This window comes from Eleutherodactylus coqui, chromosome 8 (genome assembly GCF_035609145.1).
Source record: "Eleutherodactylus coqui strain aEleCoq1 chromosome 8, aEleCoq1.hap1, whole genome shotgun sequence".
NCBI classification, from domain to species: domain Eukaryota; kingdom Metazoa; phylum Chordata; class Amphibia; order Anura; family Eleutherodactylidae; genus Eleutherodactylus; species Eleutherodactylus coqui.
The window spans coordinates 114192610-114206024 of record NC_089844.1 but is presented as its reverse complement, the minus strand read 5'-3'; the positions used below and the strand labels follow the sequence as shown (position 1 = coordinate 114206024).

General features: G+C 41.4%; 1 protein-coding gene across 1 annotated transcript in view; it reads right to left on the bottom strand.

Annotated features, from left to right (window-relative positions):
- Positions 1-377: 377 nt before the first annotated feature.
- XYLT1 (xylosyltransferase 1) overlaps positions 378-13415 on the bottom strand; it is a 278816-nt gene continuing 265778 nt past the window's right edge. The window contains exon 11 of the mRNA XM_066576241.1: positions 378-6035. Coding sequence (XP_066432338.1) covers positions 5713-6035 — 323 coding nt within the window. The 3' untranslated portion in view covers positions 378-5712. The remainder of the gene's footprint in view (positions 6036-13415) is intronic.

The following is a 13415-nucleotide window of genomic DNA, read 5'->3' as shown; positions in this document are numbered from 1 at the left end:
CATTCCTTCACACGCATGTAAAAGACATGTAAAGTTGTATTACACTAAAGGCCTGGATGGTATTTCTTAATGCCTCTGAAGCAGCTAGAATTTTTAGTTTATAGGGAATCAGTGGTAAAACAATTGTGGCCCATTCCATGGAATACCACGTTACGTGAGCATTGATTTTTGGGTAGAATATACTGCCATGGGTAGGCATCACACGGGGCATATAGAGAGGCTACAGTTCTATCATCTGGATCCAATGAACGGATTTTGTGAACACTGTACCTTTAACTCTGGTTGATCATCCGATGAAAAATACCTGGACAACAAGCCACGTGAAACCAACATGTAAAAATATACTTTCAACAAAGAAAATGTACAAAGCATAATACTACGTTTCTTGTTGCAAATATATTATTTTCATAAGCTTTCACAACAGCAATATGAATCCAGACAGACTGTTCTAATACAACTAGCCCCCAACGAGTGACAGAACAGTATAATAACCACTGAACAATCGAGGAAAAAAGAAAAGGAACAGTAAGCTTTACATAATAAAACCAATTGACAATGTTATAATATACAAATAGAGCACTGTGAACAGCGCCAAATAGATTCACTCTGTTATCAGAGAAGCCTGTACAGTTTCTTGCTGTTATTCGGCAAGGTAACATTTAACTCTTCCAAGCTTTTCCAAAATGAAGGTGACGAAAACAAAGAGATGGTTTGCATAGTTTGTACATTCAAATAACTGTATGTTAAAGCAGAACGTTGCTTTGTCCGGTTAGTTGTGAACACAGAGAGGTAGCTCTGGCAGTAGCACCCAGAAGGGGAAAAAGAATATGACTTTCAGACGAGACCACAATCCAGTCTATATCATGGCACATACAACAATATTACAATGGAATGAGGACACTGAGATATTAGGGTCCATCAACAATTTTGTATCAAAATTTCACGTATCATGCCGTGCCTTTTATAGCATTGAAGACTATGGTAGTTCATATCAACTCTTGGAAAATGGATAGGGTGAACCGTCTCCCATCAACACTGACCCCATAGTAGTTGTATCTATGAGTTGTATCTATATGTAAGTCTACTACTTGTTAGTGACCTCACCAAGACCATTTTATTCATGAGATAGTCATCTTGGGACTACAAAGCAGTGGGGTTAGTGGCCTCAGGGGTGTAACTATAGAGGATGCAGGGGATGCGGTTGCACCTGGCCCCAGGAGCCTTAGGGGGCCCATAAGGCCTCTCTTCTCCATATAGATAACCCAGTACTATAAGTAAAGCATTATAGTTCAGGGCCCTGTTCCAAGTTTTGCATCGGGGCCTAGGAGCTTCAAGTTACGCCTCTGAGTGGCCTTATTTGGGGTTCACTTCAAAAAATATGTTGGGTTTTCAGATTCACAATTATTTGATCTAGTCATACAAATATTAAAGGACTTCTAACTGATGGCTGTCTGCAGCAGTATTAATTATATTATTTTAAGAGTCTACTTTGCACTATGTAAAGTAATTTCAATTTGTCTTAAAGGGAACCTGTCACGTTTAACATGTAGTCCATTCTGTTGGCAGTAGGTTATACAGCAGGAAGAGCTAAACAACTTGATATATAGTTTTGTGAGAAAAGATTAAGTATAACTTGTAATTCATTTAATTATTTGCTCATTCTAGACTTAGGGCGGTGCTGCTCAGTACTGCATCACTGAGTGGCTGTGATTGGCTCACTGAGCGCCGGCTGTGATTGGCTGGCTGGGGCTCGATTAGCCAATCACACTACGCGCTATGCTGGAGGCGGGGTATTCAAAGCCCCGTCACCAGGAAGAAGCACAGCTGTCAGACGGGGAGGATGCAGTTTGCCACGCTGGAGACCATCGGGAGGCCGTGGACCACGTGAGTATAGATTTTTTTTATGCAGGTTAGCTAGATCTTATTTTCGGGGGAGGCCTTATATATCAGTCTACTCAGTTCCTTTGCTCTATAACATGCTACCTGCAGCTTGCTTTGCATGTTCAATGTGACAAGTTTTCCTTAAAGGCATTTCATATTTCACATTTTCATAGCATATTGACAATATGTCTAACTGAAGGAGTTCCAGCCGTGGAATGACCCGCTATCCTGAGCTTTGCCCACAAAATTAGCAGTGCACAATCTTCTGGTGCCCGTTCTTTACAGATGACACATTTCCTCAGTTTTCAAAGCACACAATACTACTAAAGATCTCCCATGTTACATTACAGTAGATAATATACAATGGTGTGTTTGCAATCTATAGAACAATCTGAAATCTATAGAATGTGTAAACTATTGATTTCAATGTTTTTCTTCTGCTATCAGGATTCTTGCACATTATTACTATGAGCGAGAAAAGATAGGACTTGCCCAACTTTTCTCGTACGCAGTTAATACTACATGCGAAAAAGATAAGCAGGACCTATCATCCTGCTTTTTTTCCCTCAAACTCGCACGCACTAATATGGAGTTTAAATACTCTGAAAAGAAATTGTTGTGATTGTTTCATTCATCTGATTGGGTCTTGGTGAAATCTATGTCCTTACCACCAAAGCAAAAACTACTGATTTTCAGTTGCTGAAATGTCTGCAATAGAGATGAGCGAGTATACTCCCTAAGGACAATTGCTCGATCGAGCATTGTCCTTAGCGAGTATCTCCCTGCTCGGCAGAGAAGGTTCGGCTGCCGGCGCGGGTGACAGGTGAGTTGCGGCCATGAGCAGGGGGGAGAGAGGGAGAGAGAGATCTCCCCTCCGCTCCTCCCCGCTCTCCCTCGGAACTCCCCGCCCGCCGCCGGCAGCCGAATCTTTGCTCCTGAGCGGGCAGGTACTCGCTAAGGGCAATGCTCGCTTGAGCAATTGCCCTTAGTGAGTATACTCGCTCATCTCTAGTCTGCAACAAATATGTTGCATGTGAATATTGCCTTAAAGGTTCCATCATCCATGTATAGTGACACTGTTACTATAATGTATCAATTGTTATGATTATCGCATCAGCAAACTTTCCATGGATCAAACATTATAAACCCCAAGATGAGTGATATTTTGAGGGATGCAAGATCTATAGCCCGAATCAGTGAACTGTCTCCCAGAAAAAAACAGCCTTATTGCCCGCAGCACCCATTTCTTAAACTGATCTGGAAAGACAAAGCTGCAATGTGATTGGTTGATATGGGCAAAAAGGATACATTTTTTTAGACAGCTGTGGTAGAGAATCAACATGGGATCCAGTGATGTCACTGTATTCGCAAAGATCCGGACTCATTTCCAGTATTTATACGGTCACTTCTTCCTCATACATTGTGTGAATTATACATTTGTATATAGCAAATCAGTCAAAGCATATCAAAGTGTGAACAGATGTCAAATATGTTATCATTGAAGGCTAGAGATAGAAAAAGTACAGTAAAAATACAAACAAATGGGAAATAATAATCTTAACATGACCAAGTCTTAACTTGATTGAAACACAATAAATTGCAAAGCGCTGGGCCTTTACTGAAGAAAGGCAGCTGTAGTTAGTACGATAAACTTCAAGCTGCAAAAGCAGCACTTACTAATTAGTCATTGACTAAAAATATATAAATAATAAATATCTAGAATACTTCATTTACCTACCTACATGTTACTATCTAGCCAAACAAGGCTGAACTATAAGTTACAACCTTCCAGCTTGTAAGAACATGGCCTTAGCACAGCTAATGCCTAGAGAACTTCCCGATCCATCTTCAGGAGTCATATGATTCTGCCTTATGGTACAAACCAGAAGGGTTATACCGGTTCGATTGATGAATTTCTAATTAATCAGTCGTGTTAGCTTCATATCAGGAACTATCATATTTAAAAGGGCATTGCTACATGTAGCAGCAAGTCAAAAAGAGTGAAACATGAGCGGTATATCTAGCAGCAAGACACCGGACTTCACCCTGATACTATAGTAAATAGGTGTTGAAATAAATTCCAATTATAACTGAAAATCCATTTCCAGACTTTTCTCTCGTTAACAAAGATAAGATAATTCATAGACGTCTATGATAAATAAGCAAACAATGGCTGCCAAGAGCTCATGGTATGGTATTATGTAAAATATGCTTCTGGCAGTGAAGGGTCAAAGTGCTGGAAGCTCAAACTTATCTGAGAAGCTTTCTCGCCCAATCCATAGAGGTGGAGATGTCTCATAAGGGAAAAGGAAGACTTATCTCTCTTTGGTCCATATAAAAAGAAATAAAAACCAATGGTGATGTTACTATAGGTTCAATAGCATGTATTTCGTGTGGTTTTTGCTCATCACAATTTGCCACGTACCTTCAGAATGTCGCAGCCAGACCAAAAAACTATTTAAAAGAGGCTTAAAGGAATTAACTAGAGGGTTGATCAACTCGATGATATCTAACATCTTTCATAATAGCATGTAGAAACCTAAGGCTGGGACTACATGGCAAAGTTTGGTGGATGACACCCAACATGCAGTATGAACATTGTTTTAGTATGTTCTGGACATGACTGCCTGATAAAGCGTGTCTCTTTCAGGCAGTTGGGGTCATTTGGCAGATAAATTCACCATATGGTCCAGTAATGGGGTAATACATCAGGAAATTTTGTCAGCCCAACAAATTAACTGAATATCACCATGTCGTCTAGCCTAAAGAGTACCTGTCATATACATAATTAAAGTATTGTAGGTTGACCGAATACTTATAAAAATTTAGTATACCATTTCCATGAAACCAACAAAATCAACAATTATCATATTGAAGATGCTGGAATCATTGGCTTGAGTAAATTAATATGCATTGGTCTCTTAAATATTGGTCTAGCACACAAAATGGCCACCTCAGCCAAAAGGTATTTCTCACCATAAGGGCAGGTATGGACTCACAGACTGCAGAGTGCCCTTGAGCCAGTACAGTGTATGAGCCCCTTGCTCTTCAATACCTCAGTATGGAGCACCTCCTTATGTATCTCAAAGACATGTATCTTAGGAAATGGGGGCTATGACTCAGGATGGGTCATCAATATCTGATTAGTGGGGGCCGACTCCTGGCATCCCGCCGATCAGCTGTTTGAAGGGGCTCTTTCTTCACCACATGATCTGATGAATGAACAAACATCATGGTACAAGGAACACCAATATGAACAGCTGATACAGGGTACACATGTGCAAAACCAAAACATACTGCTCAAAAAATACCTCTATCCTATAACCCTTTGGCTGCCAGAGGTGTCTGTAATGCCATTTGGGACTTCTTTGGCAACACAAGTCATTAAAAGGCCACCTTTTGCTATAATTTCTCACAATGTAATGAAAAATCCATGTTCTTGACATTACAGCTGACATATTCCTTTTTTTTTAGATCACTGCTTATTAACACTGACAAACACAAAAATACATGAAGGTAGAAAAATAGAACGTATTTGTGCAAAGGGAAAATGGGGCTTTTCATTACTCAATCATAAGGGAAATATTTGCGCATTTGAGCCCTTGATCAGAGTCTGTTGTCGGTGCTCTGCCATTTGTAGGGAAGTGCTATCAATGCAAGTCTGACCATAGAACCTACAATGGAGAGCAGGAAGGACTTCTCAATACCTGCTATGGTGGATGACTCCTTGGGAAAGCAGAAAACACTTTAAATTGCTAAGGAATCTGTTCTTTTTGTAAGATTGGTTAATTTCCCTTTTAAAACCCATGCCATTGTAGGGTGCACCAGATGCTACCTCAAGCGTCCATCATGTTTGATAAGTCCAAGTTCTGATTTCGGGTCAGGGCTAAGTGAACTCCAAGCTGTCTGAGAACACGACTGCATGACTGGACATGAGGAGGGTCCGGTTGTACAGATGTCTACTGCTGACCAAATGTTATTGGCCAAACTGTCAACCCAACTCTCCAGTTTTGACCCTACAAGTGCTGCATTCTTCTTTGCTTGTTCCACCTGGTTTGAGTTAATTGGTATATTTAATACTGGATTCAAGCCTTGGAAACTCTGTTCCATGTATGCATTTTTGGGAGGTCCTCCGTGAAATTTGGCCACATCATCTAGAATGAAGAAAAACATCTTGTTACTTCTGAATTCTAATGGAAACAATCTTTTTTATTGCAAACAAATATGTTTACCAGCTGGAATGAAGCCCAGGCCCTCCGTATAACATTGTGAAATAATTCTCCCAAAAGAAAAATATATCTGACTTAAGTGAACTATTTACAGTGTGTGATTGCAGCTGAAAGTTATATTAAAAAGAGATACATTTTAGTGCTTTTGCTGCAGAGTAGCTTGAACATATATTGTACTCCTATACATAGCTTACCGCCCGGCTGACATTTTTCTGAGCAAGAAATGGACTCAAAGCCTTAACGAAGTTATCTCGTGAAGACAACCCCTATTCAATAGCCCTATTAAAGAATATGAATGTCACAGGAAGGATGGCTTGAGACCCTACCCCCCTCTACCAGCCATAAAGGAGAGCTGCTCTGTAAGTTTACATGCATTATTATAGGGCCAGTCATTCATCTAAATGACTGCAATGCAATGCACATTTTCTCTATGGTGACAGCTGAAGGGGAAAGTTTGGCTGGCTGTGGTTTTTCCAGTGGGTGTGGGGAATAGACAAAGCTGATTGCTGTTGTGGCTACTAGAGGAAAAGTGTTTGTTTTATAGGAAAAGTGTTTCTTTGTGGTGAAACAACCCCCTTTACTGGTCAAAAATGTTAGATTAATATTTACCAATTTCTACAGAATCTTCTGATGTAATCTAACATATATGTAAGCTGTTAGCTGATGTAAACATGCATGCCTATGGAGGAGTCGAAAGATACAGTTTTTGTCTAAATCAGCATTTAGATAACATTTATCATATTTTGCATAATTAGCTTTTCAAAAGGTGGGAAATGATCACTTTCTTAAGTTTTTGTATCAAGCATATTTTTTAAGGATTTTTGGTGACTTTTTTTTGCTATTCTGTATTAAAAATCCTGAAAGCTTCCAGTTTTCACTCTAGTGACTGATCCTTAAATAAGCTGACATATCCTTATATATAGCGGTCACTATTGAGTAATCATCTCATTATCATCACAGGCAGGGTACAATGAAAGGTGTACAATATACACCTATATATAGATAACGCTGGATCCATCATTAATGTGATGATCGCAGCCCACCCCTTCCTTGCACAAAGACCTTTGCACAGATCACAAAGCATGCCTACAACACTATCCCATAGAAGTCAATGAATAATCTCCAATAGTGATAAGCAAACTTTACCAAAGTCCAGTTCGGCAAGTTCACCAAATTTGGGCAAAAAGTTCAGTTTGGTCCGAATTATTTGAGCTGAATTTTCACAAATACCTATAAAACTGATTTATAACGAGGAATAGGAGGGGAATTTTAGTGGGCTTGGCCAAGATAATTTGCCTAAGTTTCGGGTTTGTGCCAAACCTTACTTTTAGCAAAGTTCAAACTAAAACAGGGTTCGGCTGTTTTGGTTTACTCAACACTAATCTTCAGACCAAAGGTTCTTATTACCCATGTGACTGCTGTAAAGCAAGTCTTACTGCTGTTGATAGTAACTATGACAAAATGTCCACCCCAATAATTATGTACAGAAAATAGAATTTTAAAAAATCTACAATCAGAAAACAGATTAGAAATAAGTATATTCGTCAGTACTTGGTATTAATTAAAAAAATAAAAAAAACAGATGATACATTTCCTCTAACTTAAAGGCAGGAAAGCCAAGTACATACATCCTCCTATAAAATCTACTGCAAAATAATGCACTATCCCAAGGCATGATGGGAATACATTTTGGACCATAAACTTCAAAAATGGTATTTCTTGAATATTTAATTAGCAAATATTTATTTTACCACTGATTAGATTATTGTATTACTGGAATTGGACTTGTCAGAAGGACTCCTATCCTATTTCCACTTTTTTTGCACACAGTGCATTAATTTTGCTGTAAGAAAAAAAAATTGGGTTTCTCAGAAGACAGCAATATATTCTGGGAAAGCAGCCTTTTGCTTCCATGCAGAGACAAGCAAGAAAGTGACTGTCTGGGATCGATCTAGATTAATATGCGTCAAAGCAAACTGTACAAAGTCTTAGGTCAAGTGCCTATTAGTTGTGCTCAATCCCAGTCAGCTGCTTCCTTGGAAGAAAGGAGTCCATTTTTTGTTTACAAGAATAGGGCAGGGCACCTTCTTACAGGTCTCCTTTGAATGGGTTGTCCAGTTTTAAACTACTGATTGCTTATTTGCAGGACAGACCGTCAATAGCAGATCGGCAGGGGTCTGCTGCCTGGGACCCCTGCCAATAACCTCTTTTTCTGACTTGTGCACTGAGCTTATTTATCCAACTGCAGTGGTCATGCTTGGTATTACAAGAAAACTGCCCACTTGAGTGAGTGGGAACTTTGCCTGTAATACCAAGCCTGGCCACTGCAGTGAGAACGGAGCTGTTACCTTCCTGCAGAAATCAGCTCAATGAGTGACCACATGGAACAGGTGATCATAGGAGGTTCCATGAAGTAGACCCCACTGATCTACTATTCTGTTGATAAGCCATCAACAGTTTACAACTAGACAACCCCTTTAAATATTTGTTAACCTTTAAAACATTTCAGACACAAATACTATATATAATCTGAAATTCATAGGGAGCATAAAGCCAAGCATTATTATATATTGTCCATTAACTATTGGAACTAGGGGCTAAATGATGGCTCCATATTAAAAATCAGAGAGAAACAATGGAGAGTAAGCAGATCAGGTGAACTGTCCCCAATATGAACTGCACAAAGTTTAATAGAATGACGCAAGTGAAACAGTTTATACTGACTATAAATGTAAAATAAAAGCGCGGTTTTGTCTGTACCACTGCTACCTGCTGTGAATGTCACAGCATCAAACACATTTCCCTCTGCAGACCACGTCTTCAATGCAAGTTTACGTCCCTTACGCATATACTGACTTGTTTGCCACTAATATCTCATAGCCTTGAGGCCCGGTGTTATTTTTCGAGTGACATTCGCATTAGCCGCACTGTACAAATCATCATCGGCCCCAGCAATTTGGGATTGTAGTATGCGGTCTAACACAATAACTAGCCAGTAAGCAAAACAACATAAGCCGTGTATTTGAAGCTAATAATTCTGCTTCTCACAGCTTGAATCTCATGTCAGGATAGAAGGAGCTTGTATTTCATCTTGACTTCAATAAATGTTCTTTGTAGCGAGTGGGATGCATTTTTATTTCAAATTCAATGTTCTATAATTGATTTATAAAGTTTCATGTGACTTTGCCCTTTTAAGAAAAAAAAAAGCTTTTTTGGAGTCAGAAGGGCCTCGCTTCCAGTAAACGGCTACGGCTGATGTTGGCCAATGGATCTATGCAACAAGCCATCTATTCATTCATGGTGCAAAATACAGAACGGCCTTGCAGGAAAAGAGACAGACTGTCAAAATTCAACATGGCACATACACGCGCCCATTCACATGGCTCTGCAAACTTTTCCAATGTATGAAAGCAGCTTTCTCACAGGCTTTTACCGTCAATTCCCCATTCATTTTTTTTTTTTTGGTCAGCATTAAAGTGATAATTGTGCAAGCTATCCAAAAGACACTTAATCCAGAGCATAGAAAGGTCTTATTCAGCCCGCTAGATAGGAAATGTGTTCTTTTCCTTTAGATAGCGATGTGCATCCAAGAATTCTGTGCATCTGTCAGGCGGGCACTGCCACGCAGCTATCCGGTGACACCGCAGCTTTCTCTGCATAGAAGATATGCCCGATATTGGCAGTAATTAGGCAGAGTGGGAATAGAGACATACATTTACCAGACTGTTTTGCCAGTGAAGAGCTTGTGTGCTGTATTCATGAAGGTGTACAAATCCAAACTCCACAATGTCCCCAGACGCTGGCTTGACAAAGAACACATTTGTAATTAAATTTATGGATGTGTAAGACTTGTTTGGAGTTATGCTGTTTATGCAGTTCAGAATGCAGCAGGGCAGTGCCAGGAATATATTCAGGAATCGTACAATGGGGCTGAATAACATAATATATGCAAAATGTTCTGCGGTAGAAGCAACCCCGTTAATGCTTCTAGCGCCTATGCCCGATGTCTGCATAGAACTTTATGGACCCAAGTGACACTTAAAGAGTGGCCCTTCGCAATCGATGCAGTTTGTGTAGCCTGGCATACCCTTATCTACACTGTACGGTTCAACCAGGCAGTGCACAAAAAAGTATGGCGCTTGATATACTTTCTTTTTACAATGATGGTCAATGAGCAATGTATGCCACTATATGCCATATACTTGTATATGTCAGAGACATACAAAGGAGGCATTTTTCAGGAGCGTTTTCTATTGTGTACACTACACAGATGTCTTAAATGCAATGTGAATAGCACATTGTGAATGAGCCTTGCGGCATGTCGGAATGCGGTCCTCAAGATGTCTGCTCAGGAATAATGACTAATTGAAGGCCATGGCTTAAGGCCCATTTGGACACAACAATTCGCTCAAAGCCATCTTTTGAGCGATAATCGTTGTGTGTAACTGCACTGACATTGTGCCGTTTTCATTAAACCATCGCTTATCATTGTCTTTCAGCGTGCTGAAAGACGACGATGAGTCCTATCAGGAAATCACAGCGGATACTATTGTTTCAGCTGTATCCCGCTCCCTGATGACTGGCAGGATATGAAGAATGCAGCTGTCCAGCTCTGTTCTCCATACCTGGTACGGAGCGCTCAGCTGTATAACAGCCAGGTGCTCCGTACAGAAAACAGCTGAATACAGAAGACAAGCGGGGTCACCCCAGTTGTCTTCTGCATCCTTCGCTCAGAGTGCTCGGCTGCATAAGAGCTGGGCACTCCGAGCAGAGAACAGCTGGATGCAGAAAGCAAGCGGGGAGTGGGGAACAGCTGGATGCAGAAGGCAAGACACCCTTCTTGTCTTCTGCATCCTCCGCTCTGAGTGCTCGGCTATATAACAGCCAGGCACTCGAAGCGGGGAACAGCTGGATGCAGAAGGCAAGCGGGGACACCCCGCTTGTCTTCTGCATCCTCCGCTGGGAGCCCACGGCTGTACCCTTCACTGGGAGCGCAAGGCTGGATGCAGAAGGCAAGCGGGGACACCCCACTTGTTCTCTGCATCCTCTGGAGTGCAAGGAGATTGCTCAACGTTTGAGCAATCATCTTGTGATGTAAATGACACAACAATTATCGCTCAAAAAGAATCTTTTGAGCGATTCGTTGTGTCTAAATGGGCCTTTACATATTACTGGGGCTGACCATGTTGAGATAATCCCTTTAAAAGGGGTTTTCTCATTAAAAAAAAATTCTATACTCACCTATTCCTCCCCAGGCAGACTTCCTATGGCATCTTCTCCTTGCTGATCTTCTTCAGTCCCCTGGGACACCCCACATCCATCCGGCCAGCTTGTTATGGAGCCGGCATTCCTCGTGTTTTTCTTCTGGAAGGTCAGTGAAGGTCACATCATTGTGACATAGTCTTCACTGGCTAGGAAGGAAGGAATGCTGATCTATTGCAGAGACATCTGGCATACACAGTCTCTGCAATAGCTCGGCACTTCCTGCTAGACTGTGTACTAGTAATGTAGCGTACATTGCCGTGCAGGAAGGAGACTGCCTGTGAATGTATGTAACATCACAGAAAGCAGAAGAATTAGCCAGCTGGAGGTGAAGTGACCTGGGGGGACTGCAGGAGACAGGAGAAGATCGGCAGGGACAGGATAAGATAAGTAGACTGTCTGGGGAGGAATAGCTGAATATAGATTTTTTTTTTTATAACAGAACCCCTTTAAGGATGTTTCTAGTCTTACTCCAGAAACAGCAGAAAATATTTTCATAGGTTGTGTCTGGTTTGGCGACTCATACCCATATAGGGTTGCCACCGTTGCCACCAAAAACTACTGCCTAAAGAGGCAGGGTTTAAGGGTGTGGTTGTGGCTTATTACACCTTATGTTTTTATCTCCACTATAACAGTGGCACCAGTATTAATAGTGTCCGACTCTCATTGGCCCTAATAGTAATAGTGCCTCATCTCAGTGGCCCTAGTAGTATTATTGCTCCCTTTAGCGGTACTAGTGGTTTTATTGCCCCTTTAGCGGCTCGAGTAATAATAGGGCCCACTTTAGTGACCACAGTAGTAACATTTCCTCTTTAGTGGACCTAGCAATAATACTGCCCCCTTAGTGGCCGCAGTAGTAATAGGGTCCCAACTCAGCACTGTTTCCATCCCTGAACTTCTGACCGAATAGCAACCATATCATCAGGCGCTATAACTCACTGTGAAGCTCCATAATATCTATAATGACAACACCTCAAGTAACCACAGTCACAAATCGCTTGCCACATCATTCATATCATCAAACTACTAACGACCACTTGTCCGTCCAATTTGTGTGTGTGACGTGTGAGTTACATGCAGAGCCTGACAGCACCTGTGATGTAAGTTACTGGCTCTTAGCTCCGCTCCCTGATCACATGATGGTGATGTCATCACAGATCTTTTATCCTCCTTCTACACTGAATGAGGAATTATGGGCAGACTACATCCCCCACAAACCCCTGCAGCCTTAGTTGCAATGCATACAGCAGTACTCAGTCTGCCAGTTTGTACCTGGCTGTCAGACTGCTGCACACCTGCAATAAATGACACCTCACAAATTTACACATACCTGCTTTTAGCCCCACCCCCTCGTCACATGACAGTGACGTCATCACAGGTCCTTTACACATACATAGCTGGCGGTGCATACTGACCACCAACATTGAAGCTTAGTCCTTCACCACTATCTTCAGTCTACTGAATGTGATATTATGTCATCTCAAGTGCTAAAGCCACCAACAGCAGTCCAGCCATCATCTAATCGTCAACCGTTGTCCAGTGTTGAAACAAACCGTCACTGTCGTGCAAACATGTCACCACAGAGGGTTCAACACTGCTATGAAGCTAATTCAGCTTACAGGACACAGCGACAAGCCACCATTTCCCCTCAGCCACCAGCTGAAGTTCGTAAAACACATGCAGCTCATATGCGAAAGCAACGTAGTAGATGTGCATGTAGTGGAGCTGTGTGTGTGACATGCATGTAGCAGAGCTGTGTGTGTGACATGCATGTAGCAGAGCTGTGTGTGTGTGAAGTGCATGTAGCAGAGCTGTGTGTGTGTGATGTGCATGTAGCAGAGCTGTGTGTGTGTGTGTGATGTGCATGTAGCAGAGCTGTGCATGTCACAAGCTGCCGGACACTTTGTGACTATAGCAAAAATGTCAGCATGCATGGAGGAATACAAGGATCGGCAGGGGATGCAGGATGCCGGCGGCAGGGCACCTGAGAAGAATCAGTGATATAAGTAAATTGGATATTTATATTTATGTTTTAGCCTACTT